Consider the following 27,288-nt stretch of genomic DNA (forward strand, 5'->3'; position numbering starts at 1 on the left):
AAAAAAAATAATTCCTGGGCTCAAGTAATCCTCCCGCCTCAGCCTCCTGAGTGGCTGGGATTACAAGCACCCACCCCTACGCCAGGCCCACGCACTGGGATCCCAGCTGTGATTTCTAACAAGCCCCAAGGTGTGACCCCCGCACCAGAGCTGCCTGTTAGAAGAAAATGAGCTACTTCTGACCAGGGGCTGGGGCCAGTGGTGTCGGGGAGCCGGGGGCTGGGGTCAGTGGTGGTGCACAGCTGGGGGCTGGGGTCAGTGGTGGTGCACAGCTGGGGGCTGGGGTCAGTGGTGCTGGAGAGCCAGGGGCTGGGGTCAGTGGTCCTAGAGAGGGGGTGCCAGAGTCAGTGGTGTTGGAGAGTAGGGGCCCACGGTCAGTGGTGCTGGAGAGCGGGGAGACATGCACAGGAGGCCACTAGCCTCTACGACCCTCCCCATGCCCACAGCAGCCCCCAGACCACCGCTCTCACCTCCATGTGGCCCCTAGGTCCCGCTCACCAGCAGCCAGGCAGATCAGTGGCTCCAAGACCCCAAGTCCCACAAGTGGGGTTGGGGGGACCCTCCCACCCGGGTCTTCAGGCCCCACGCTCCATCTGAGCTGCAGGCCCCAGCCGGGATCTTGTTCCTTCTCCACCTCCCTGGGGTCTTCCTATGGGGGCCCTTCCTGCCGCCTTCAGCATGCCTGACCTCCCCCTGCATGTCAGGGCTTCCTGATTGGCTCACACCCGTCTCCCTCCCCAGAGGGGCGTCTCTAGGGCTCCACCAGGCATCTGTGGCCAGAGTCCCTGCCTGGCTCTGTGAAGCTGCTTCAGGTGCACAGGTAAGAGGTGGGCAGTGGCTGTGTCACCTCAGAGGCCACCCAGGGGACAGGTAATGGAGCTGTACACGGACGGCAGCGGCTCGGGGTGCACAGGGACTGCCGGGTAAATGCGACCCTGACTCTGGGTCGTGCGGCGCGGCCTGGGACGCTGCATTCTGTTTCCTTAGAGACAGGGTCTCTGTTACCCTGAGCCGAATGCTCCAGGAGTGGGGATTTGAGGGGAGCGCTACCGAGCTCCCAGGGCACAGGAATCGGCGACCCGCCTTCACTCCCTGGCCCACCACACACACCTGGAGCTATTCACAGAAGGGGTTGGACCCAGCAGGGGGTGGGTGGAGCAGCCACACAGGACAGGCTGCTGGAGAGGGGGCGGGGTCCTGCACCGCCCTGGCCTCCGCAGCCTCGGTCCAGCCAGCCAGGCCCCTCAGAGCAGTCCAAGGCCCCAGGGGGGCACAACCAGGCCGTGCGGCACAGGCTCCAGAGGCCTGGGCTGGGGCCACCCGGGGACTGCGCGGGTCCCCCCGCCCCTCCCCTGCCGTACCTCCACTTGGGCCTCGTCCCAGGCGTCCAGGCGGACGGACTTCACCTTGCTGACCTGGGGGATGTTCCGGTGGATTCCCGAGCAGCTGAGGCAGATGAAGACTCCCAGAGTGTAGGAGGCCCAGTCGGGATCTGCAAGGGAGAGCCGGACGTTCACAGAGACTCAGCCCAGGGACCCCGGAGGGAGGGTGGTCGGAGACTCGGGTCAGGGTCAGGAGCCCCCGGCCATGCTGTGGAGGCTTCAGAGGAGACCCCCGGGGACACCTGGCTCTGTGCCCCCCCGGGCACCTAACCCCAGCTCCCCCTGCCCTCTGCCGGGTGCAGACGGAGCTGTCCCCGGACACCCCCCAGCATCTGAGGAAGCCGGTCTGCACAGGCTCATGCCGGGTGCCGGGAACCTCCAGCAGAGGCTGGCCCACAGGAGCCCATGCCCCGGGCTGGAGGGCACCCGGCACTCCTGAGGACTGAGTCGCGTGCTTTCCTGGTGTCTGCTGCCCTGGGAGACGTGTGTGGGCCCAAATCCTCCTGGGTGAGGGGACCAAGATTGGAAACTTCAGATAGGATCTGAGTGCGGGGGGTGCCCCCAAAGGACGGACCGTAGCCGCTGATGACGATGCACTGTGCGTGGGGTGACAGTGCGTGGCCAGCATTAACTTTGTGATAACCGCGCTGTGGCTTCACCCTGCATGTGGCCTGTCCAGCGATTCCACGTCTCCATGTCTGGTTTGCCTTAAACGGTCCAACAAAGCTGGGCACAGTGGCTCATGCCTGTAATCCCAGTGCTATGGGAGGCTGAGGCAGCAGAATCTTTTTTTTTTCTCTCTTTTTTTGTTTTTTGAGACAGAATCTATTGCCTGGGCTGGAGTGTGATTGATGGTACGATCTCGGCTCGCTGCAACCTCTGCCTCCCAGGTTCAAGTGATTCTCCCGCCTCAGCCTCCCCAGCAGCGAGGCACGCCCCACCACGCCCACCTAACTTTTGTATTTTTAGTGGAGATGGGGTTTCATCATGTTGGCCAGGCTGGCCTCAAAATCTTGACCTCAAGTAATCCACCCACTCGGCCTCCCAAAGTGATGGGATGGCAGGCAAGAGCCACTGCGCGGGGTGTGAGTGCCACAGCTCAGTCTTCCTGCTGCTGCACGCGAGAAACATCTCATTCTGAAATGGCAAAGTGAGTCGTGGGGAACGTCCAGCCCCACCCTGGGGCGATGGCTAAGAGGGCTGCTGTGTGACTCTGGTGTTTTCTTCTGGCTCCCAACGACCCTTCACATTTCAAGGGAGTGGAATGGCTGAAAGGCGCCCTAGAGAGAACAGTCTCTGGGGGAGATGAGTCATCTCTGAAATGCTTTTATTTTTAAGTGGAGGCTCTCCTGGGTGAGGCTGGTGGGAATCGAGGCACTCCCGACAAGAAGGTGCCGCTGTGGACCAAAGCCTGTTTGGGGAATCATGAGTGGAGAGGACCCCGCCCTTCAGGCCTGACTGAGGATAGCCCCCCTCCCCACGCTGATCGGGGCCCACCCTTGGCTGGTGGGGGACTCCCATGCCGGGCAGTGGAGGCCCAGTGGGGCTGGGCCTGGGCCCCGAGTCACTGCCAGGAGGAGAGGCACCCAAGCGAGCCCCAACCGGGGATGGTGTGCATGAGAACCAGCAGGCCAGGCCTCTGGGATCTGGGGGTCACGCCGGGTCTCTGGGATCTGGGGGTCACACCGGGCCTCTGGGATCTAGGGTTCATGCCCGGCCTCTGGGATTTGGGGATCACGCCCGGCTCTGGGATTTGGGGGTCACGCCAGGTCTCTGGGATTTGGGGGTCACACCCGGCCTCTGGGATTTGGGGGTCATGCCGGGCCTCTGGGATTTGGGGGTCATGCGGGCCTCTAGGATTTGGGGGTTGTCTGTCACAGCTGGTAGGCTCCCTGATTAATGAAGTCTGTCTCCCCATTAACGTGGGCTTCTTGAGGACCCCAGACCCAGCACCCCCGGATCTGGCACAGAGCTCAGTCCAGAGCAGGTCTCCACGGGGGTTGTGGATGAAGGAGCCACCAACACTCCGACTTCAGCAGAGCCCCTGTCTTCAAGAGAGACCAAAGGCTTTCTCCTCACCCCTCGGTCAGTCGGCAAACCTTTGCCAAGTGACCCTCTCGCGGGAACCGGGAGTTTTGCCTGTGCTGAGTAGGGCGGCTTTTGGGAGAAAGAATTCGGCTACAGGATCAACAGTTGTTTGGTTTCGAGAATTTTTTTTTTTTTTTTGAGACAGGATCCTGCCCTGTTGCCCAAGGTGGAGTGCAGTGGTACAATCACAGCTCACTGCAGCCTCCAACTCCTGGGCTCAAGCGATCCTCCTGCCTCAGCCTCCCAAGTAGCTGGGACGGCAGGCATGCACCAGCATACCTAGCTAATTTTTACAATTTTTGGTAGAGATTTTTAAATTTTGGTTGCCCAGGCTGGACTTGAACTCCTGGGCTCAAGCGATCCTCCTGTCTTGGCCTCCCAAAGTGCTGGGATTACAGATGTGTGATGCCGTGTCTGGCTGGCAAAGTATTTAGTTACAGACTCCCCTGGAGAACAGGTGGGGAAGAACCACACTGAACTCCCAGAAGAGAGAGACCTGACTCCTCCCCCTGGGCTCCGCCTTCTCCTGAAGCCTTCATGAAAGATGCCGCAAATGCTTGGTGCATGGCTGTGCATGGGGCACCTGGCAGGCATGCCAGTCTCCAGGCCTCGGCCTCCTCATCTGTGGGATGGGACAGCACAAGCCACTTACAGGGGTAGTGGGCAACGTGAGCCCAGGTGGGAACACTGCTGCTCGGGGTGCAGTGGGGGCCCCCCTTCTCACAGCATGGCAATGCTGTTGGGTTCTGCTCTGACAGTGTGGACCACGGACCCAGGCTTCCTGTCTCATGGCCTTTATCTGCCTGTCTGGAAGTCCTGAGGGAGGCTGAGCAACAGCCAGCAACAGCTCCCGCCCAGCCCAGGGTCCAGAATGACTGTGTCCACCTCTATCCTCACTCGTGCACTCCGGGACAGGCTGTCCCTCTCCTGGCCTGGAAGGAGGCCTGTTCGTGGAACCCGTGGCGGGAGCTGGGCCTGGAAGGAGGCCTGTTCGCAGAACCCGTAGCGGGAGCTGGACTCTATGGGCGTGGACCAGCTGCCTGTTGTTGTAAATAAGGTGTTACTGGAACTCAGCCATGCCCGTTTATGAATTGTCTACAGCTGCTTTTGTGAGCAGTCGTTGACTAGCTGTGACAGAGACTCTACGGCCCTAAAATATTTACTGTCTTTTTTGTTGTTGTTTTTTTGAGACAGTTTCGCTCTTGTTGCCCAGGCTGGAGTGCAATGGGGTGATCTCGGCTCACTGCAACCTCCGCCTCACAGGTTCAAGTGATTCTCCTGCTTCAGCCTCCTGAGTAGCTGGGATTGCAGGCGTGCGCCACCACACCCGGCTAATTTTGTATTTTTAGTAGAGATGCGATTTCACCGTGTTGGCCAGGTTGGTCTCAAAGTCCCGACCTTAGGTGATCCGCCTGCCTCAGCCTCCCAAAGTGCTGGGATTACAGGTGTGAGCCACCACGCCCGGCCTGCTACCTGTGTTTTTAAGAAAAAGTTTGCTGGCTGGCACAGTGGCTCACACCTGTAATCGCAGAACTTTGGGAGGCCAAGGCGGGTGGATCACCTAAGGTCAGGAGTGTGAGACCCGCCTGGCCAACATAGTGAAACCCCGTCTCTACTAAAAATACAAAAATTAGCCTGGCATAGTGGCAGATGCCTGTAATCCCAGCTACTTGGGAGGCTGAGGCAGGAGAATCGCTTGAACCCAGGAGATGGAGATTGCAGTGAGCTGAGATCGTGCCACTGCACTCCAGCCTGGGCCACAGAGTGAGACTTTGTCTCAAAAAAAAAAAAAAAAAAAGAAAAAGTTTGCCAACCTCTGCTTAGAGGGAAAAATGGGTGTGGCACAGATGAGTGAGCCCAAGAAGGGCTTGTAAGTAGGACTGATAGCTTACAGCCATTACTAATATAGCCTATCTTTGACAAACCAGATACAAGCGAAGCTAGGGAGTGGTTACAACCTGTTCTGACCTCTTGCAACTGGCACAAGGTCCCCCTGGTGTAAAGTTAGAGATTGTCTGATGCAAACCTGTCACATCCTCTTGGTATTCATGTGTGAGGATATACATGTGTGCATGCACATCCACAGACACAGTATGAACAGCCTACTGGGGAGGGCTCAGGGAATTTAATATGAAGAAATAGAGACACCAGCCAGGTGTGAGTGCTCACACCTGTCATCCCAGCATTTTGGGAGATTGAGGCGGGAGGATCACTTGAGCCCCGGAGGTGGAGGTTGCAGTGAGCCGAGATGGTGCCACTACACTCCAGCCTGGGTGTCACAGACCCTGTCTCTCATACACACACACACACACACACACACACACACACACACACACAATATGGAGACATGAAGACCTTTTACATAAGAATCAAAAGACAAGAGCCAGTTAAATCAAGTGTGTTGGAGACAAGAGCAATACAAGGTTGTCACTGGAAGGGCAGGAAGTTTGTACCATTTTTAAAAAGCTTTTGTGGAGTTTTACTAGGATGACTAAAATTTAAAAGATAGATACTACCAAGTGTTGATGAGGATACAGAGCAACTGGAACTCTCATCCACTGCTGGTAGAAGTACAAATTAGTTTCTTACACAGTTAAAGATATATCTCCCATATGACACAGCCACTCTACTCCTAGGAATTTGCCCAAGGGAAATCAAAACGTAGGTCCATAAAAAGATGTACATCCAACAGTATGTAAGAAGAGTAATACACCATGATCAACAGGGGTTTTTACCAGTAATGCAAGGTTGGTTTAACATTTGACCATCAATCAATGTCATTCACCATATTTACAGATTAAAGAAGAAAAAAACATACAATCGTTTCAACAGATGCAAAAAATGTTGGCAAAATGCAACATCCTGATAAAACTCTCAGAAAACTAAGAATAGAGGGGAATTTCCCCAATCTGATATAGAGGATCTATGAAACATTTACAGCACATGTCATATTCAAGGGAGAATGACTGACTGCTTTCCCCCAAGATCAAGAACAGGACAAGAATGTCTGTTCTAACCACTCCTAGTCAACATTGAGCTAGAGATTCTAGTCAGTGCAATAAGGCAATATAAAGAAAGAAAAAGCATCTAGATTGGAAAGGAAGAGCTAAAACTGTCTTCATTAACAGACAACATGATTGTCTATGTAGAAAATACAAAGATTCTATTAAAAACAACTATGAGAACAAGTTTAGCAAGGTTGCAGGATACAATATAAATATACAAAAATCAATTGTATTTCTATACACTAGCAACAAGCATTCAGAAATTGAACATTTAAAAATACCATTTATAATAGCATAAAATGTATGAAAGAGGGATAAATGTGATGAGATAGGAAACACAGGACACTGAAAACTACAAAATATTGCTCAGAGAAATTAAATAAGACCTATAGATTTGGAAAGAGATAACGTTTTCATGGGTTGGGAGACTCAACATTAATAACACATATATTCTCTCCAAATTATAGATTCAATGCACTCCCAATCAGAATTTCAACAGGATTTTAAAAATAGAAATGAACAAGCTGATTCTAAAATTCGTATGTAAATGCAAAGGACCTAGAATAGCTAAAACAACTTAGAAAAAAGACAAGGAAGGGGAACTAACACTACTTGTTTTCAGAACTCATTATAAAATTACAGTTATCAAGACAGTATGGTGGTATTGGCACAAAAACAGATGAACAGATCAATGGAACAGAATCAGGAATCTAGAAATAAACCCACACATATGTGGACAACTAATTATCAGCAAAGATATAAAGCCAGTTCAGGAGAGAGCAAACAGTCTTTCCTACCAACAATGCTAGAACAATCAGGTAGCATCCACAACACAGTAAACAACCCATACCTCTCACCATATCCAAAAATTATCCCAAAATCCATCATGGTGCTAAAGGTAAAATCTAAAACAATAAAATTTTAAAAGAAAACAGGAGAAAAGTCTCTGTAACTTTGGGTTAGGCAAAGATTTTTTTAATTACAACAACAAAGGCAGAATCCACTGAGAGAGAGGAGGAGGAGAAAGAGAGAGAGGAGGAGGAAGGGAGAGAGGAGGAGGAAGGGAGAGAGGAGGAGGAAGAGAGAGAGAGAAATTGACTTCATCAGAATTATTATTATTATTATTATTATTATTGATACAGGGTCTTGCTCTGTTGCCCAGGCTTGAGTGCAGTGGGGCAATCATGGCTCACTGCAGCCTCGACCTCCTGGATTCAAGTGATCCTCCTGCCTCAACCTTCTGAGTAGCTGGGACTACAGGTGTGCACCACCATACCCAGCTACTTTTTAAAATTTTCTGTAGAAACAAGGTATTGCTATATTGCCCAGGCTGGTCTCTAACTCCTGGGCTCAAGCAATCCTTCCACCTCAGCCTCCCAAAGTACTGGGATTACAGGCATGAGCCACTTCGCCTAACCAAGTCCCTGTTTTATTCTTCTTTCTTTTTTAGCTTTTTTTTTTTTTTTTTTTTTTTTTCTGAGACAGAGTCTCACTCTGTCACCCAGGCTGGAGTGCAGTGGTGCGATCTTGGTTCACTGCAACCTCGGCCTCTTGGGTTCAAGCAATTCTCCTGTCTCAGCCTCCCAAGTAGCTGGGATTACAGGCACCCGCCACCATGCCTGGCTAATGTTTGTATTTTTAATAGAGAAGCGTCCACCATGTTGGCCAGGCTGGTCTGAAACTCCTGACCTCAGGTGATCTGCCTGCCTCGGCCTCCCAGAGTGCTGGGATTATAGGCGTGAACCACCGAGCCCGGCCTATTTTTAACAATTTTTAATCTTTAATTTTTGTGGGTATATAGTAGGTGTATATATTTACAGGGTCCACGAGACATTTTGCTACAGGCATAGCAATGTGAAATAATCACATCACGGCAAACAGGGTACCCATCACCTCAAGCGTGTATCATTTCTTTGTGTTACAAACAATCCAATTATACTCTTTTAGTCATTTTTACAAGTACAATAAATTATTGTTGACAATCGTCACCCTGTTGTGATATCAAATACTATCTCTTTTTTTTTTTTTTTTGAGACGGAGTCTCGCTCTGTCACCCAGGCTGGAGTGCAGTGGCCAGATCTCAGCTCACTGCAAGCTCCGCCTCCCGGGTTTACGCCATTCTCCTGCCTCAGCCTCCCAAGTAGCTGGGACTACAGGCGCCCACCACCTCGCCCGGCTAGTTTTTTGTATTTTTTTTAGTAGAGACGGGGTTTCACTGTGTTCACCAGGATGGTATTGATCTCCTGACCTCGTGATCCACCCGTATCGGCCTCCCAAAGTGCTGGGATTACAGGCTTGAGCCACCGCGCCCGGCCCAAATACTATCTCTTATTCTATTCTTTGTACCCATTAACCATCCCCCACTCTACCCACCCTGAGACCCTGTTTTTTTTTTTTTTTTTTTTTTTTTTTTTTTTTGTGTGTGACGGAGTCCCGCTCTGTCACCCGGGCTGGAGTGCAGTGGCCGGATCTCAGCTCACTGCAAGCTCCGCCTCCCGGGTTTACGCCATTCTCCTGCCTCAGCCTCCCGAGTAGCTGGGACTACAGGCGCCCGCCACCCTGCCCGGCTAGTTTTTTTTTAGTATTTTTTAGTAGAGATGGGGTTTCACCGTGTTAACCAGGATGGTCTCGATCTCCTGACCTCGTGATCCGCCCGTCTCGGCCTCCCAAAGTGCTGGGATTACAGGCTTGAGCCACCGCGCCCGGCTGAGACCCTGTTTAAAGAAAGATTCCGGCCACTGCAGTCCAGCGCGGGCGACAGAGCGAGACTCCGTCTCAAAAAAAAAAAAAAAAAAAGGCCGGGCGCGGTGGCTCAAGCTTGTAATCCCAGCACTTTGGGAGGCCGAGACGGGCGGATCACAAGGTCAGGAGATCGAGACCATCCTCGCTAATATGGTGAAACCCCGTCTCTACTAAAAAATACAAAAAACTAGCCGGGCGAGGTGGCAGGCGCCTGTAGTCCCAGCTACTTGGGAGGCTGAGGCAGGAGAATGGCGTAAACCCGGGGGGCGGAGCTTGCAGTGAGCTGAGATCCGGCCACTGCACTTCAGCCTGGGCGACAGAGCAAGACTCCGTCTCAAAAAAAAAAAAAAAAAAAGAAAGATTCAGACCCTGGGAGGGAAGAGCCCGGCGATGGGGGAGTGACTCTGGGCAATGTCTTAAGGCCTCGGATCACTGAGAGAGTGACCCCCACAAGCCCTTGAAGGCACTGAAAGAGAAGGTGGCCTCCTGGTTTGACTATGCTGAAGCTCTGCAGGGTGGGCTCATGTGTGTGTGTTTGTGTGTGTATGTGCGTGCAGGGAGACGGGGAGCTAGAGCCCCCCAGCTTCCAGCAAGGAAAAAGGCTGGCTGGTCCCCGAGGCAGAAGGGACAGGCTCACTCTTCTGTTTTCCAAGTGGCCGAAGCTGGGCTGGGCAGGCCTCCTCCTCAGGCTGCTGGGCATGGCCAGGCCTGCCTGCATCTGCAAATGCCCACAGCCCATTGGAGCGAAAAGGGGCAGGGCGCCCACTCTCAGGGACCCTCCAGGGTGGCAAGGGAGCTGGTCTGACACTCCAGCAGCAGGGCCCCCACAGGCCCACGCAGGAGGGCCTCTCCCTAAGCCTGGCTCCACTCCAGCTGCCCTCTACTCGGGGCATGGAACTGTGGGGCCGGCCCTGCTTCTGCCCAAGACCACTTCTGGGTTCCCAGGACTGTGGAATTTTCTTCCAAAATGCCTGGAGTCGGCATCCACGGCCTGTGTTCTCCCCAGGACAGGCACAAGGCCAGCAGGTGCACACTGGGCCCAAGGGTGGCTGCAGCATGGCTAATGTGGTGGTGGAGATGGAAGCCCCGAGTGCCAGGTGGGGAGGGGGCAGGCCCAAGGCTCCAGCCCCCACAAACATCCAGGCTGCCAGCACCATCTCCAGGAGCTGCCTCCTCCTCGGAGACTCTGCCCACAGCCGCCAGCCTCTTTCCCTCCCTCCTCCCAGCCCTGCTCTGCCCTGCAGGCTCCCAGGCTGCCCGAGGTGACTCAGCCGCTCACCATTTCCGGAGCTGGTCTGGGGCACCTGGGCAGGTGAGCCACTTCCTTGGACTGAGCCAGGTGGGGCAGGCGTGTCCCCCAAGCCAAGGCCCAGGCTGGGGCATGGGCAGGGGGAAGGGCAGCAGCCAAGCCTGGCTCCAGAGACCTTTGCCCTCCCAAGGCTGACGCACAGCAGAGATCCCGGTGCGATCAAGGCTGGGTTGGACGCTGGCTCTGGCCAGGCAAGCAAGGGGAAGCCAAGGTGGGAGGGCGCCCTTGGGGGAGGGACTCTGGTGCCCACTGCCCTTTACAGCTACCTGAGGTGGGGCATGCGTGGCTGTCCCCCAGGCACACAGCGCCCAGACCCACTCCGAGACCCAGGCCCCGGGCACACAGCGCCCAGCCCCATGCCCAGCCCCAGGCCCAGGCCCGGGCACACAGCGCCCAGCCCTACACCGAGACCCAGGCCCCGGGCACACGGCGTCCGGCCCCACGCCGAGCCCCGGGCACACGGCGCCCGGCCCCACGCCGAGACCCAGGCCCCGGGCACACGGCGCCCCGGCCCCACACCGAGACCCAGACCCTGGGCAGGCAGCGCCGAGCCCCACGCTGAGTCCTAGGCCCCAGGCCCCCGGCCCCCAGCCCCCTCACACTCACGGTCGGCCCTGGTCCCACTTCACTGTGAGCATGGGGCCCATTGGTCCTAGGAACAGGCCCTCCCATGACCCAGATCCAATGGCCCCTACCTGGTTCAGGGGCACGTGCCCCTCTCCTGGATCCCTCCCAGCAGCACCTGGACACAGTCTACTTTCAGAATCCCCCCAGGACCTCCCCAGGCTCTGCCCTGCCCTCTGCCTTCCCGCCCTCTCTCCCTCCTGCTGCTCCAGCCCCATAGCAGGAATCCCACGGTGAAGGCCATCCCCAGTCCTCCCTGGACCCACCCTGACCTGGAGCCCACTCCTTGGGGCCCCCACCCCGCACCCCTCCACACTCTTCGGGGCCCTCGCACAGGGCCGACTCCTCTGCGGCCCATCTGGTCTCTCCGCTGTCAAACCCTATTTTTGGAACTCGATAGAGGTGGTGGTTGAACAGCATGGTGAATGTTCTAAATGCCACTGAATTTTCACTTTGAAATGATTAACTTGAGGCTGGGCAGGGCGGCTGACGCCTGCAATCTCAGCACCTTGAGAGGCCGAGGCGAATGGCTGGAGCCCAGGAGTTCGAGACCAGCCTGGGCAACATAGTGAGACCCCCAAGACTCCAATCTTTATGAAAGAACTTCCTATAAAAGGGTAACTTTTTCGTATGAATTGCACCTCGATTTGGGGTTTGGTTTTTTTCGATTTTTGCTTTTTTTGAGAGAGGGTCTCTGTCACTCAGGCTGGAGTGCAGTGGTGCGATCACAGTTCACTGCAGACTCGGCCTCCTGGGCTCAGGTAATCCTCCCACGTCAGCTTCCTGAGTAGCTGGGACCACAGGTGTGCACCACCACATCTGGCTAATTTTTTGGTAGTTTTTATCTGTTTGTTTTAGAGATGGGGAATCTCACCATGTTGGCCAGGCTGGCCTTGAACTCCTGGGCTCAAGTGATCCTCCCACATCAGCCTCCCAAAGTGCTGGGATCACAGGTGTGAGCCACCGCACCTGACCTTGATTTTTTAAAAAAGGAGAGAGAGAGACAATTCACACACTGGCGACCCCTGTCTCTACCTCGGGCCTCTTTCCTCCAGGGCTGTCCGTGCCGGCTGGTGTCCTCTCGGCAGCCACCGCGGCTTCTCACAGAGCCTCACATTGCAGGCCCCTCCCATCTCCCTGGACGCTGCTCCCATGTCTCCTTCTCAGCGAGTGAGGTGCTGGCTAAAGGCCTGGGCTTCTTTATTTCTACTCTGCCCACCACACCCCGACATCCCGCTGACCAGCAAATATTTCGAGACGATCCAGGCTTTCACCCTCCCCACACTCGCTCCCTGCCCTAGGCCGAGCCATTGCCACCCGGCCTCGGTCACTGCAACGGCGTCCCATGCACCTCCTGTCCCTGCGCTGGCTCTACTTGCCCTGGATCTTACGACGCATCGTGGGCTGGGACCCTCCTCGGCTCACACAATTCCCATGGTTCCCATCTCACCGAGTCACAGCACAGCCCTCACGGTGTCCCCCAGCCCTGCGTGGCCCCACAGCCACCTCTGACCCGTCTCCCCGCCCTGCTCTGGGCACACTGGCCTCCTCACTTCTCCTTTGACGTGTGAGGTGCACGGCTACCCCCACCCCCCACACCGCCAGCCCCTTTACCTCATTCCCTCTTCCGGAGGGGCCGTCTCTCTCCTCCACTGAGAACCCAGCACTGCCAGGGACCCGCTCCTCACCCCACACCTTGGCCACCCCACAGCCTGCCCTGAACCCACTCTATTCCAGCTGGGCCTCTCCCGCTCACAACCCCGGAGCCCCAGCCCCCATCCTGAATCTGGAGGACCTGACCCAGCCACGTCCATCCCTCCCTCCTCACCCCATGTCTACCCTGTCCCCTTGCCTGGCTGGGATCCGAGGTCCATCAGTACAATGCCCTCTGCCCCTCGCCCCTCCCTCCGTCATTCAGTACGGAGCCCATTTCTGCACCCACCAGAATACGCCCTGCAGAAGGCGCTCCATGGTGGCCCAAGTTTCGGCTTCCCTCCCCTCTAGCCCATGGCCTGGCCCCGTTTTTTTTTTTTTTTTTTGAGACAGAGTCTTGCTCTGTCGCCCAGGCTGGAGTGCAGTGGCACTATCTCGGCTCACTGCAAGCTCCATCTCCCAGGTTCACGCCATTCTCCTGCCTCAGCCTCCCGAGTAGCTGGGACTACAGGTGTCCGCCATCACGCCTGGCTAGTTTTTTGTATTTTTAGTAGAGACGGGGTTTCACTGTGTGAGCTGGGATGGGATGGTCTCGATCTCCTGACCTCGTGATCCGCCCGCCTCGGCCTCCCAAAGTGCTGGGATTATAGGCGTGAGCCACCGTGCCCGGCCTGGCCCCCTGTTTATATGAGGAAAACAGTTACTTCCAAGGCCTTCTCCTGCACGCCAGGCTAAGTTCCCACTGCAGGACTCTGCCCCGGTCTTAGCAGAACTCCTCCAAGTGCATCTCCAGGTGCCGCGACCCCCTCTGGCCTCTCATCCCCTGGCCAAGCTGTCACCACCACCACCTGGACAGTGACTTGGGATCAATTTGCTCCTCCTGACCCACCTCCCAGCCCGCAGGTGCCCAGTTCTCCTTCCTGAAAATGCGTTTATGTGGCATCCAAGATTCTAAGTCCTTTTTTTTTTCTTGAGACAGAATCTCACTCTGTTGCCCAGGCTGGAGTGCAGTGGCATGATCTCGGCTCACTGCAACTTCTACCTACCAGGTTCGAGCGATTCTCCTGCCTCAACCTCCCAAGTAGCTGGGATTATAGGCGCGCGCCACCACACCTGGCTAATTTTTGTATTTTTAGTAGAGATGGGGTTTCACCATGTTGGCCAGAATGGTCTCGATCTCCTGACCTCATGATCCTCCCGCCTTGGCCTCCCAAAGTGCTGGGATTACAGGTGTGAGCTACCACGCCCGGCCCTCACTCACAATTCTTACTCCACCCTCAGCCCTCCCTGTCCCCGAGTGCTGTCACCATCTGTCTGTCTTTGTCTCTCCTCCAAGGAACAACAGATGCTGAGAGCAAAGGCCCGGTCCTGGTCTCCCTGAGCCCCGGTGACAGCGCAGGGCAAGGCACTCAGTACATGTGCACGGAGTAGGAGAAGGCGCCTTGCCCAGCCAGAGTCCAGAGGAGGGCGCCGCTGGAGTTCAGCCCTTGTGGGCCTCTGCCTTCCGGGGGCATGTGAGCACACACCTTCTGGCCACACGACCACATGCCGCCTCAGCCACTGTGGACCCCGCCAAGTCCCTTCCTGTTTCCTCATTCTTTCATTTGCAAAATGGGGCCATGCAGCCACCTGACGGGTGATGGGAGAAGCAGTCGGGAGATGCGGCTGGCTGCCAGGTACTGCCACAGAGCAAGGCTTGGCAAATGCCTCTGAGTCTAAAACGGCAGTGGCCCTAGGAGCACAGGGCCTCGGGGCAGGGGCAGCGCCACACCTCACCCGAGATGTGTCCAGAGCTGAGGTCTAACTCAGCATCTGTGCATCAGGGGAAGCTGGCTGTGGTCACAGCCAGCCCAGCGGCTCAAGGAGTCCACAAAGAGGTAACCTTGGCCCACACCACAGCTCTGGTGCATCTGGAGAGGGGGGTTGGTCTAGGCTGAAGTCGGGGGGAGCCTGGCCAGGGCCTGGGCACCAAGCACAGGGCAAAGGGAAAAGCCTCCAGCTCCTCCCGGCCCTGAGCATCAGCTCATCGCCCGCACCAGCCCTCCACACCCGGCTGCAGGGCAGGCAGGCAGGAGGGCAGCACGTGTGACCTGCTGGCCTGTGGCTTGAGTGCAAAACCAGGTAGGGGAAACCTGTCTAGCAGTTCCTCAACCAGTTAAACACAGAATTGCCAAAGGACCCAGCAACTCCCGTCCTGGGTACAGACCAAAACAACCTGAAGGAGGCTCTCAAAGAGATGTCTACACCCTCGCACTCACACAGCAGGATCACAACGGACCTGAAGCAGTCTCTCAAAGAGACGTCTGCGCCCTCGCGCTCACAGAGCACGATGCACAACGGCCCAGAGGTGGGAGCAGTCCAGTGTCTGCCTGCAGACAAACGGGCACATGCAATGTGTTCCTCCACACAGGATATGCTCCTGTCTTCACACACAAGGAAATCTCAGCACTCGCCACAGCATCCGTGAACCTGGAGACATTAGGCTGAGTGAAACTGGCCAGTCACAAGAGAATGAATACCGCACTGTTTCACTCTTACGAGGTCCCTGGAGTCATAAGATTCATAGAGACAGAAAGCAGAGGCTGGGCACAGTGGCTCACGCCTGTCATCCCAGCCGTTTGGGAGGCCAAGGTGGAAAGATCATCTGAGGTCAGGAGTTCAAGACCAGCCTGGCCAACACGGTGAAACCCTGTCTCTACTGAAAATACAAAAATTAGCTGAGCGTGGGGGCCTGTGCCTGTAATCCCAGCTACTTGGGGGACTGAGGCAGCAGAATCGCTTGAACCCAGGAGGCAGAGGTGGCAGTGAGCTGAGATCGCCCCACTTCATTCCAGCCTGGGGAACAGAGCAAGACTCCGTCTCAAAAAGACAAAAAAGAGGCTGGGCGCGGTGGCTCAAGCCTGTAATCCCAGCACTTTGGGAGGCCGAGACAGGCAGATCACGAGGTCAGGAGATCGAGACCATCCTGGAGAACACGGTGAAACCCCGTCTCTACTAAAAAAATACAAAAAAAAAATAGCCGGGCGAGGTGGCGGGCGCCTGTAGTTCTAGCTACTCGGGAGGCTGAGGTAGGAGAATGGCGTAAACCTGGGAGGCGGAGCTTGCAGTGAGCTGAGATCCAGCCACTGCACTCCAGCCTGGGCGACAGAGCGAGACTCTGTCTCAAAAAAAAAAAAAAAAAAAAAAAAAAAGACAAAAAAGAAAGAAAAAAGAAAGTAGAAGGGTGGGTGCCCCAGACTGCGGAGAGGAAATCTGGAGCCGTTGCTGAATGGGGACAGAGCTTCAGTTTGGGAAGATGAGGAGGTTCTGGAGATAACAGTGGTGGCAGTGGCACGGTGAAGTGAATATGCTCAAGGCCCCTGAACTGTGCACTCAAAATGATGAGAAGGTAAATTATTATTTTTTTAAAAATCCGGCCAGGCACAGTGGCTCATGCCTGTAATCCCAGCACTTTGGGAAGCTGAGGTGAGTGGATCACGAGGTCAGGGGATCATGACCATCCTGGCTAACATGGTGAAACCCCTTCTCTACTAAAACTACAAAAAATTAGCTAGGCGTGGTGGTGGGTGCCTATAGTCCCAGCTACTCGGGAGGCTGAGGCAGGAGAATGGCATGAACCCAGGAGGTGGAGCTTGCAGTGAGCCGAGATAGCGCCACTGCACTCCAGCCTGGGCGACAGAGTGAGGCTCCATCTCAAAAAAAAAAAAAAAATCCAACCTAGTTTGGCTGCTGCCCTGGGGAGTGAAGGGAGTCTGCCCAGCCACTGCCCACATTCAGCAGCCTTCTTCCCACCCTCACCCATGCCAGGCCAAATTCCTGAAACTCCTCCCCACCATTTCAGAAATTGCTACCAACAATTTCTGAAATGTCACCTCGGCCCTGAAGCCTTCCTGGGTTGAATGAGGAGGCTGAGCTGTGAGTCTGCCCCATCAGCCTTGCAAGCACATGCTCGGGTTCCACTGAGCCTCAAGGACTGGCCTCCAGGGTCACTTATGCCCCATTATCCCTGGGGCTGGGGCCACCCTGGAGCCTGGATCTGGCTGGGGCCTCAGGTGTGGAATGAAGGAGCAATACCTGAACCACCAGGGCCTCCACAAGAGGGTCCCAGCCATCTTCCTGCTTCCTAGGAACAGAATTCCTCCCAGAGCCAGGCCTCCAGAACTGGGGGCCACGGGTGCCCCTGGGATTGCCGGGTCCATCTGGTGCTCCAGGTGCCTCAGACACCCAGGTGACACGAAGTACCAGTCACCACCTGCTCTCCAACCCAGTTAAAGAGCCCAGACACAGGCCAGGCACGGTGGCTCATGCCTGTAATTCCAGCATTTTAGGAGGCTGAGGCAGGAGGACTGCTTGAGGCCAGGAGTTCAAGACCAGCCTGGCCAACATGGCAAAACCCTGTCTCTACCAAAAAAAAAAAAAAAAAAAAAAAAAAAAGAAAAATTAGGCTGGGAGCAGTGGCTCACACCTGGAATCCCAGCACTTTGGGAGTCTGAGGCAGGTGGATCACTTGAGGTCAGGAGTTCAAGACCAACCTGGCCAATATGATGAAACCCCATCTCTACTAAAAACACAAAAATTAGCCAGGGGTGGTGGTGCACGCCTGAAATCCCAGCTACTTGGGAGACTGAGGCAAAAGAATGAGAATCGCTTGAACTGGGAGTTGGAGGTTGCAGTGAACAAGATCACGCCACTGCACTGCAGCTTGGGTGACATCAAGAGACTCTGTTAAAAAAAAGAAAAAATTAGCCGGGCATGGTGGCATGGACCCTTAGTCCCAGCTACTCGAGAGACTGAGGTGGGAGGATTGTTTGAGTCCCGGAGGCAGAGGCTGCAGTGAATTGAAATTGAGCCACTGTACCCCAGCCTGGGTGACGCAGCGGGACCTTATCACAAAAGAAAAAAGAAAAAAAGAGCTCAGACACCCCAGTCCTTCCAGGGCATCAGATGGGCTGAGACTCAAAGAGGAGAATATGTCTGTTTTTCTTTTTTTTTGAGACAGGGTCTCACTCTGGCCTAGGATGGAGTGTATCACGACTCACTGCAGCTTCCAACTCCTGGCCTCAAGCTATCCTCCCGCCTCAGCCTCCCAAAGCGTTGGAATTACAAGCATGAGCCACCGCACCTGGTTCCTGTCCTCTGTTGCAATTAGGCAGGCAGCTCCAAGGATGCACAGAGGCACCTCCTCCCTCCCCCAAGCCCCACCCAGGATAGAGACCCCTACCCAGGTCTTGCAGGACAGTGGGTCCAAGCATGCCCCAACTCGCCCAGCTGCCAGGCCTGTGAGGAGAGGCTCTCTGGGTGGCCGCTGGGTGAGGACCTGTTCAAGGTCAGGGGAACCCACTAGTGGGACAGATCATGAGAGTTTGGAAGGAGCTTCTGTGGAGGCCTCAGAGACCCCCAGACCATGTGGCTTCCCTCACATGGCCAGTAGGTGGGGCCTGCTCAAGTCCACCCCAGCACCCACAGGCCTGGCATTCAGAGGTGGCCTGGGTCTGCCTGATGTCCTGCTGTCCAGGTCTGCACCAGCCGAGAACCAGTGCACAGGACAGTGTTCTGAAGAAAGCAGAACGTGCTGGTCACCCCAGTCCCCATCAACACTGGAGTGGCTCCTTGTCACCCAGCTGGGCCACAGCAGGTACAGAAGGTCCTAGAGCAGCCACATCAGCAAAGAAGTATAGCACCCTCGAGGGTGTGCCATGGGGTCATGGGGGGCCGGGCAGCCCCCCGCCTCCTGACACCTCCTGTTCCACCCTGTGGCTGTTCCACCCTGTGGCCACAGCCCTGGGGAGCGGGGACAAGCACAGCGGCCGGCTGTGACCCATATCCCCAGCTCCAGTTTGCAAGGCATCAGTCTCCCTGGCTGTGAAATGAGAACAACCCCTCACAGCATCCCCTCTCCATGGCGCTACCCGACAGAGGAGGAGAGTCACTGAGGTCATGGACCGATTCTGAGAAGGCACAGCACGGGGCATGGGGAGGGCCGAGAACAGCTCTGTGGTGGGCCAGGCCAGAGGCTTAGCAGGTGGGCCAGGCACACCTGCACCCACTGGGAGGGGAGGGCCACTGAAGGGCCGAGCAGGCCAGGGAAGTACCCTCTTTCTTCCTCCTGCCAGGCTGGGAGGCCCAGAGGGCAGCTGGAGAGGGGCTCTGAGTTCAGAGAAGCTGCTCCCAGGCTGTGTGGCCAGGGATCAGAGGTTCAGAGACAAGCCCAGCTCCTCTGCCCGTGGGGCACAGCAACCCTAGGCCAGGCCCTTTCCCACTGACTCTTCAGGGGAGCATTCCTGAACAGGAGGAAATAAAGATCGAAATAAAGATCTGGGGGAAGAGAGTCTGGTGTGAGCCAGCCCAGGGGGCCACCCCCACCGCACCATTGCACTGGCCCTGCAGCCGCCCTGCCTCAGGAGACCACGGAAAGGCCATGGGTCCTGCCTGTCTTTCTAGAAAAGCCTGTCACTATCTCCCCTCTGGGACACCCCAGCTCCTGGTGTGGACTCTCGGGCCAAGCTGTGGCTGGCCAGCAGCCACCACGACCTGGGGCTGGCAGAGACCCCTCCATCCCGGAGGGAATCAGGTCCTATTTCCGGGGTGTCCAGAGACTGCATGCTGAACCAGGGCCTTGGGGGCAAATGCAGGGTCTTCCCCCGCTCCCTCCCTGGGGACCTCAGCCATCGCTGGTGAGTTTCAGTTTGTCCCGAGGGGCTCAAGCTATTGGCCCCCAGATTCCTGGTGTGCCTGGGGTGGCAGGACTGCCCTGGAGGGGCCCTCTCCCCACAGCGCAGCCGGCCTGGGGCTGACAGCTCCGAAGCAGGGCAGGGCTGGTCTGGGCACTGGGCCCCGTTCACAGCCAATGGCAGGACCAGTGGCCTGGAAGGGAGGGACTCCGCACCTTTGGACTCCAGTGCCTTGAAATCCCACAAACCTAGGAACCGAGTCAGGGATGCCCGGCCGGGAGAACGAAGGGGCGGGCGGCAGGTGGACGAGGACCTGCGTCCGGCCCCACCTCTTCCAGGCCTCACCTGTCCTTGCGCCCGCCCGAAGCAGCCAGGTGCAGGAAGCCGGGGGGAGGGGCGCCGCTCACACCCAGGGACCCCCGGTGCGGGGAGGGAGTGAGGCATGACGTCACCGCGAGGTGGCCCCGGAGCCAGGGGACCCCACAGTCCAGCAGAGCCCTCCAGCCGGCGGCCCATTCCCTCCTTGCAGCCAGCCCCGATTTCCTCTTTCTGTGCGGAGCCCGAGCTTTCGCAACGCGGCGGGCGGTCCGCGGTGACCGTCAGACACGCAGCCCGGCGGGGGAGGGGAGGCGGCGGCAGGGGGTTTCCGGGGGTCCTGGGGGCGCCCCCCGCTCCGCCCGGCCCGGGGAGACGTCCAGGTCCCGCAGGTGCAGCCGGGCCCGGGCCCCATCCGAGCGCCGGCCCGGTGTTCAGCGCCGCCACCCCCGCGGCGTCCGCGGTCCCCCGCCCGGTCTCTGGGGCCCACCCAGGACCCACCCGGCACCCCGCGCCCACCCGGGACCCACCCGGCCTCGCGCCCACCCGGCCCACACCTACCCGGGGCGCCGCAGTCCGCGCAGCGCGCGTTCCCCGGCCGCTGCAGCAGCTCCAGGACCGCCCTGCGCCGCTCCTTGGCCATGGCCGCGATGCGCCCGCGATGCCGATGCCGGGGCCGGGGCCGGGAGCGTCCGCCGGCTCGCTAGGGCCCCGCGCAGGCCGCCCGCCGCCGCCGCCCCTGCGCCATGCCGGGCGGCCTCAGCCCGCGCGCCGGTTCCGCATTCCCGCCGCCCTCCGGGCTCCGCCGCCACCGCTCGTGTCTCCGCCGCGGTCGCTGAGCGAGTGCCGGCGCGGGGCCCGGGGCGCACGCTGCGCTCTGGCCGGCAAGGCCCGCGGGCGGCCCCCAGCGGTACAGGCGAGCGTGTGGCCTCCTCCCTCGGCCGCTCCGGCGCCCCCAGCCCGCGCGCCCCGGGGACCCACCGGGAAGTCGCCAGCTGCCCGCCCCTCATCCGCGTGCAGCATCCCACCTGCCTGGGCGAGAGGCCGCCCCAAAACCTGGCCGGCCTGGATGGGACCCTCGTGCCGCCACGCGCGCTGGGACAGAGCCTGCACACCTACTGTGGGGGGTGCAGAGGGCACCTGCCGAGCCCCCCAAGACCATGGGCACGGGGGTGCTCGTGCAAGGCAGGCGTGTGTGTTCTGCGCTAGGGACCAGGGCGCTCACACCATCCCTGTCTGGGAGGGGCGACCAGCAAGTGACAAACGCCAGCGTCCCAGGGCACTGAGGCCGCAGAGGGCCCAGACGGAGCCTCCCCCTGAGGCCCACCCACAGAGGGGACCCTCTGAGCACTCCTCCCACTCAGGCAGGCTGAGGGGCCCGGCCGGGATTTCACATGGGGGCTGACAGGTAACAAAAAGCCTGGTTTTGATGTCGCCTTCCTTCCTCTGCACACCCCAGCGTCTTTTCAAATTCTTTCCATTTTCTTCTTATATTGTTAGTGCAGTACGCCCGGCTGAAAGCAAACTGGAACATACCAGACTGAAAAAGGAAAGCCTCTCCCCACTGCCTTCCAGGCAACCACTATTAACAAACAATTCCTCAGCACCTTCCAGAATGAACGGTCTGAGGCCTGTAGCCTTTCATCTATTTAATCATTTATGGAGACAGGGTTTTGGCTAAGGGCTGTAATCCCAGCAGTTTAAGAGGCCAGGGCCTGTGGATCGCTTGAGTTCAGGAGTTTGAGACCAACCTGGGCAATATGGCAAGACCCCATCTCTACAAATACAAAATTTAGCCAGGTGTGACGGTGGAGGCCTAGAGTCCCAGTTACTCAAGAGGCAGAGGCAGGAGGATCACTTGAGCCCAGAAGCTGAGGCTGCAGTGAGCTATGATGGTGTCACTGCACTCCAGCCTGGGGAAGAGAGGGGAGATCCTGTCTCTAAAAAAAAGAATTTTTTTTTTTTTTTTGTAGAGATGGGGGTCTTCCTATGTTGCCCAGGCTGGCCTTGAAGTCCTGGGTTCAAGTGATCCTCCTGTCTCAGCCTCCCAAAGTCCTGGGATTACAGGCGTGAGCGCTGTGCCCGGACTCTTCCTTTTTGAATGGTTGCATTCTACTCAAAAGTTCGGCTGGGTGCGGTGGCTCATGCCTATAATCCTAGCACTTTGGGAGGTCGAGGCGGGTGGATCACCTGAGGTCAGGAGTTCAAGGCCAGCCTGACCAACATGGTGAAACCCAGTCTCTACTAAATACAAAGAAATTAGCTGAACATGGTGGCGCATGCCTGTAATCCCAGCTGAGGTGGAGGCAGGAGAATCGCATGAACCTGGGAGGTGGAGGTTGCAGCGAGCCGAGATTGTGCCATTGCACTCCAGCCTAGGCAACAAGAGTGAAACTCTAGCTCAAAAAAAAAAAAAAAAAACAACTCAAAAAAAGTTCAACTGGACCATGACTTGTTCACCCAGTCACTGGTGGAGGGGCATTTAGGGCGTTTTGAATGCATCAGAATCACGGTCTACACAGCCTCATCTTTGTGAGAGTTTCGTGTGGATTTGCACTCAAAGTGGCATCCCTGGGGCAATGGTATGGGATATGGAACGGCCTCCACTGAGGCCGCACTGACCAGAGTGCCACCAAAGACACCTGTCTCCCTGCTCCAGCCAACGTGGAATTACGGAGCTGCTTAAGCTCTGTCCACCTGAAGCAGAATGCAGCAGCCTGTTTTGGTCTGCGTCTCTGGGATCATGTGCCCTGTGGCTTCACATGCCCTTTCCCTGTAACCGTTCACACAGGTCTTTCTCCTCCCTCAGATGGGAGCCTTTGGGGCGGGGACAAGTGGCATTTCCATCTCTGGGTCCCTGTGCCAGGCTTGGAATCCACCACACAGCATGAGCTTGGAGAATGTCACCTAATAAAGACAGATGAATGTTAATAACAGCAGCAGCTCTGCACTAGGTATTAGGAGAAATAGCCTGACTTGTATTTCCCTTTTTTTTCTTTTTTATTTTTTTGAGACAGGTCTTGGTCTATCGCCCAGGCTGGTGTGCAGTGGCACGATCTCAGCTCACGGCAACCTCTGCTTCCTGGGGTCAGGTGATTCTCCTGCCTCAGCCTCCTGAGTAGCTGGGTACACAAATGGGTGCCACCATGCCCAGCTAATTTTTTTTATTTTTTGGTAGAGACGGGGTTTCCCCATGTTGCTCAGGCTGGTCTCGAACTCCTGACTTCACGTGATCTACCTGCCTTAGCCTCTGAAAGTGCTGGGATTACAGGCCTGAGCCACCACGCCCGGCTTGATACGTATTTTCTTTCTTTCTTTCTTTTTTTTTTTTTTTTTTGAGAGGGAGTCTGTTGCCCAGTCTCTGTCGTCCAGCCTGTCGTCCAGGCTGGAGTGCAATGGCGCAATCTTGGCTCACTGCAAGCTTCACCTCCCGGGTTCATGCCATTCTCCTGCCCCAGCCTCCTGAGTAGCTGGGACTACAGGCGCCCGCCACCACGCCCAGCTATTTTGTATTTTTAGTAGAGACAGGGTTTCACCGTGTTAGTCAGGATGGTATTGATCTCCTGACCTCGTGATCCGCCCACCTCGGCCTCCCAAAGTGCTGGGATTACAGGCATGAGCCACTGTGCCCGGCCTTGACACATATTTTCTTATTGAAGCCCTATTTTCAGTTGGGAAGACTGAGGCACAGGGAGGTTCAATCCTTTGCTGGAGGCCACACACCTCAGGACTGGAATACACAAAGCGACACACCCTAACAGAGCCCAGAGCCTTTACTCAAGGTCCCCAAAGAGGGAAAGGCCATCGTAGGAGGAATAGAAATGGTGGCAGGGAGGCCTCAGGGGAGCAGGTGCCCAACAGGCCAGAGCTTCCAGTATGAGCCAAGACCATCGATTGCCTGCTGTTCCAGGACCTCCTCCGTGGGAGGCTCCAGCGGGTGGGTGTCTTGCCTTCTCTGCCCTTACATCCTGCTAAGGGAACTGTGGCATCACTCGGGGGACGGAAAGGCATAAGGGTGACACGGAGGTGGTGAGCCGCGTCATCTAAGAGATATCGGGGCTGAGGGGGATTCTTCAAAAGAGGAGGCTGCCTGGCCGAGGTCCACAAGTACCTGCCTGGATCCCCGAGAGCACAGCCGTCCTGAGATCCGGCTGCCCCCAGTGGCTGTGGTCAGGGCTGGGCAAGGCCGGGGGAGGGGAGCCCAGGACTCAGGAAGAATCCGGAAGGTAACAGCATAGCTCAGGGCCGGCCAGACCCAGACCAGTGTCGGTCAAAGGCTGTTCTGGCCAGCAGTGGCTGGCGAGGGGACTGGACAGGTGGCCTGCCTGCTCCTGCTCACACCCAGTGGCCCACAAGCTCTGCTGAGCCTCCTGGCCATTGTCACTGACCTGCACGGTTGCACCAGGGACCCTGACACTCATTCCTCAAGCGTCTTCCTAGTCCAGAGCTAGAGGCACCTGCCTCCTGTGACCACTCGGCCGCACAGCAGGCCCCGGGCAGGGGGCTCCTGAGAGCAGGGCTGAGCTCCTTCAGCGTCCCCTGAGCATGGGGTCTGCACACAGTAGGTCCGCAGGTGACTTTGATTGGAAGCTAGGTCCTCCCAGGTAGAGGGGGGCTGTCCCCAGGGAAGGGGCACATGGACTGAGGCCAGGCTGGGCCCTGCTCTGGGACCATCTTGCCCAACACTCAGCCAAGCAGTTGCTCAATCCAGTAGCTGCCTCAGGGGAGGGGAGGGGAGGGTGGGGAGGGGAGGGTGGTGAGGTTCACTTCCCTCTCCACCCCGCACAGGGGCCGGGGCTCATTCAGTCCGATTATCTGTGCTTGGACAGCGCCTCACACGATGGTGGAGAGTCAGTAGGCCGCCCTGCAGGCCAAGGAGGGGTCTTCCACATCCAGGCTCAGCACGGGGGTGGGCCGCTCCTGGCTCTGCCTGCCTCATTTGTGGGGATGGGGGGTCGTGATGTTGGGCCCCCATGTGGCCGGCCCCCTTCTGGGTCGCCCACTGGCTGCAGCCTCCACCCTGTCCTCTGTGTCTGTGCCTTTGGCCTTGGGCAGACCCTCCTGGGCCTTCTGCCTGCTGTGGGGGCCCCGCCACCCCTCGGGCACCTGGAGTAGGAGCTCAGCAGCGCATGGATCCTAAGGAGCTCTGCTCAGGAAGGGCTTAAAGGAGACACAGGGATTCTCCAGAAACAGCCGCTGTGCCCCAAAATGCAGGGGACAGGGAAACACCACCCAGGACCAGAGGTGGTCTCGGCACCATTTTCTGGGAGTGGGGCTAGACCCGGAAACCCCTTCGGGAGCAGGGAGTCTGCAGGGACCTACTCGAGATGACAGGCCAGGGATGGTGGGTGCACAGGTTGCCTTATTGGGTTTTGGGGCATTTGAACATATCTTTTGCTTAGTTTTCCAAACAGAGATGGGGTCTCGCATGGAGAAAAGGGTCGTGGAGAGCCGTCCCCATAACCGAGGGGCTGGTGGCAGGTATGGAGCTGGGCACTGCACCTGGGGAGGGGTCCTGCCATCCCCCATCCTCCCCTCCCCCGCGGGACAGCTGGGGTTGGCCTGACCGCTCCAGTCACAGCCCAGGCGTCCCCAGGTGCCATGTCTTGAAGCCTGGGACCAGCAGGGTCCTCTGGGGCCGCAATCACACACTTGGCATGGGGAGGAGGCCCAGACTCGACACAGGACCCCAGGAGGCGCTCTCCTCCCCCAGCCCTGGCCCCTTTCAGTGTGACCATCGGGCAGTAAAGTTCACACCCAAATTGGTGCAACCTCAAGAAACAGTTACTTATAAAGAACTCATACAACTCAATAATAAAAAGGCGGCCGGGCGCGGTGGCTCAAGCCTGTAATCCCAGCACTTTGAGGCCGAGACGGGCAGATCACGAGGTCAGGAGATCGAGACCATCCTGGCTAATACGGTGAAACCCTGTCTCTACTTAAAAATACAAAAAACTAGCCGGGCGACGAGGCGGGCGCCTGTAGTCCCAGCTACTCGGGAGGCTGAGGCAGGAGAATGGTGTAAACCCGGGAGGCGGAGCTTGCAGTGAGCTGAGATCTGGCCACTGCACTCCAGCCTGGGTGGCAGAGCAAGACTCCGTCTCAAAAAAAATAAAATAAAATAAAAAATAAAAATAAAGGCCGGGCGCGGTGGCTCAAGCCTGTAATCCTAGCACTTTGGGAGGCCGAGACGGGCGGATCGCGAGGTCAGGAGATCGAGACCATCCTGGCTAACACGGTGAAACCCCGTCTCTACTAAAAAAAACTACAAAAAAAAAAAACTAGCCGGGCGAGGTGGCGGGCGCCTGTAGTCCCAGCTACTCAGGAGGCTGAGGCAGGAGAATGGCGTGAACCCGGGAGGCGGAGCTTGCAGTGAGCTGAGATCCGGCCACTGCACTCCAGCCTGGGCGACAGAGCGAAACTCCGTCTCAAAAAAAAAAAAAAAAAATAATAATAATAATAAAAAGGCAAGTGAACCAATTAAAAAGAAGGGCAAAGAATCTGAATACATGCTTCCCCAAGGAAGACACCCAGTCGCCGACAGGCACGGGAAATATTCAGCACCATTAGTTGTCAGGGAAACGCCAATCAAAACCACAACGAGACACTCCACACCAGGATGCAGTGAAGACCTGGGGTGGTGGGGGGAGGCTAGGATTTACAAAGAGGAGCACTGGTGAGGATGGGGGAACCTGGGCCCTCCCACAGCCCTGCTGGGTGGAAGACGGTGCAGCTGCCCTGGAAAACAGGCTGGCATGGAGCTACCGTGGGACCCAGGAAATCCACTCCCCAGTATGCACCTGAGGACTGCAGAAAACACGTCCACACACACTCAGACACAAGTGTTCTCAGCAGCATCTTCTCCTTTTTTTTTTTTTTTTTTTTTTGAGACGGAGTCTCGCTCTGTCATCCAGGCTGGAGTGCAATTGTGCAATTTTGGCTCACTGCAAGCTCCGTCTCCCAGGTTCACGCCATTCTCCTGCCTCAGCCTCCCGAGTAGCTGGGACTACAGATGCCCGCCACCAGGCCCGGCTAATTTTTTATATTTTTAGTAGAGACGGGGTTTCGCTGTGTTCGCCAGAATGGCCTCCATCTCCTGACCTTGTGATCCGCCCACCTCAGTCTCCCAAAGTGCTGGGATGACAGGCGTGAGCCACCGCGCCCGGCCTTCTTTCTTTTTTTTTTTTTTTTTTGAGACAGAGTCTCGCTCTGTCGCCCAGGCTGAAGTGCAGTGGCACAATCTTGGCTCACTGCAAGCTCCACCTTCCAGGTTCCAGCGATTCTCTTGCCTCAGCCCCCTGAGTAGCTGGGATTACAGGTGCCTGCCACCACGCATGGCTAATTTGTGTGTTTTTAATAGAGACGGGGGTTTCACCATGCTGGTCAGGCTGGTCTTGAACTCTTGACCTCGTGATCCACTCGCCTCGGCCTCCCCAAATTCTGGGATTACAGGGGTGAGCCACTGTGCCCGGCCTTATTATTTATTTTTTCGAGATAAG

The 27,288-nt window shown here is 56.8% G+C and overlaps 1 protein-coding gene across 1 annotated transcript in view; it reads right to left on the reverse strand.

Moving 5' to 3' along the window:
• ADAP1 (ArfGAP with dual PH domains 1) overlaps positions 1-20,710 on the reverse strand; it is a 60,922-nt gene extending 40,212 nt beyond the window's left edge. Inside the window, exons 1-2 of the mRNA XM_030932409.1 lie at positions 20,351-20,710; positions 1,362-1,492 (exon numbers count right to left, since the gene is read on the reverse strand). Of these exons, the coding sequence (XP_030788269.1) occupies positions 1,362-1,492; positions 20,351-20,432 (213 nt within the window). The 5' untranslated portion in view covers positions 20,433-20,710. The remainder of the gene's footprint in view (positions 1-1,361; positions 1,493-20,350) is intronic.
• Between the last annotated feature and the right edge of the window lie 6,578 nt (positions 20,711-27,288).

The sequence above is a fragment of the Rhinopithecus roxellana genome, chromosome 6, assembly GCF_007565055.1.
Source record: "Rhinopithecus roxellana isolate Shanxi Qingling chromosome 6, ASM756505v1, whole genome shotgun sequence".
Lineage (NCBI taxonomy): Eukaryota > Metazoa > Chordata > Mammalia > Primates > Cercopithecidae > Rhinopithecus > Rhinopithecus roxellana.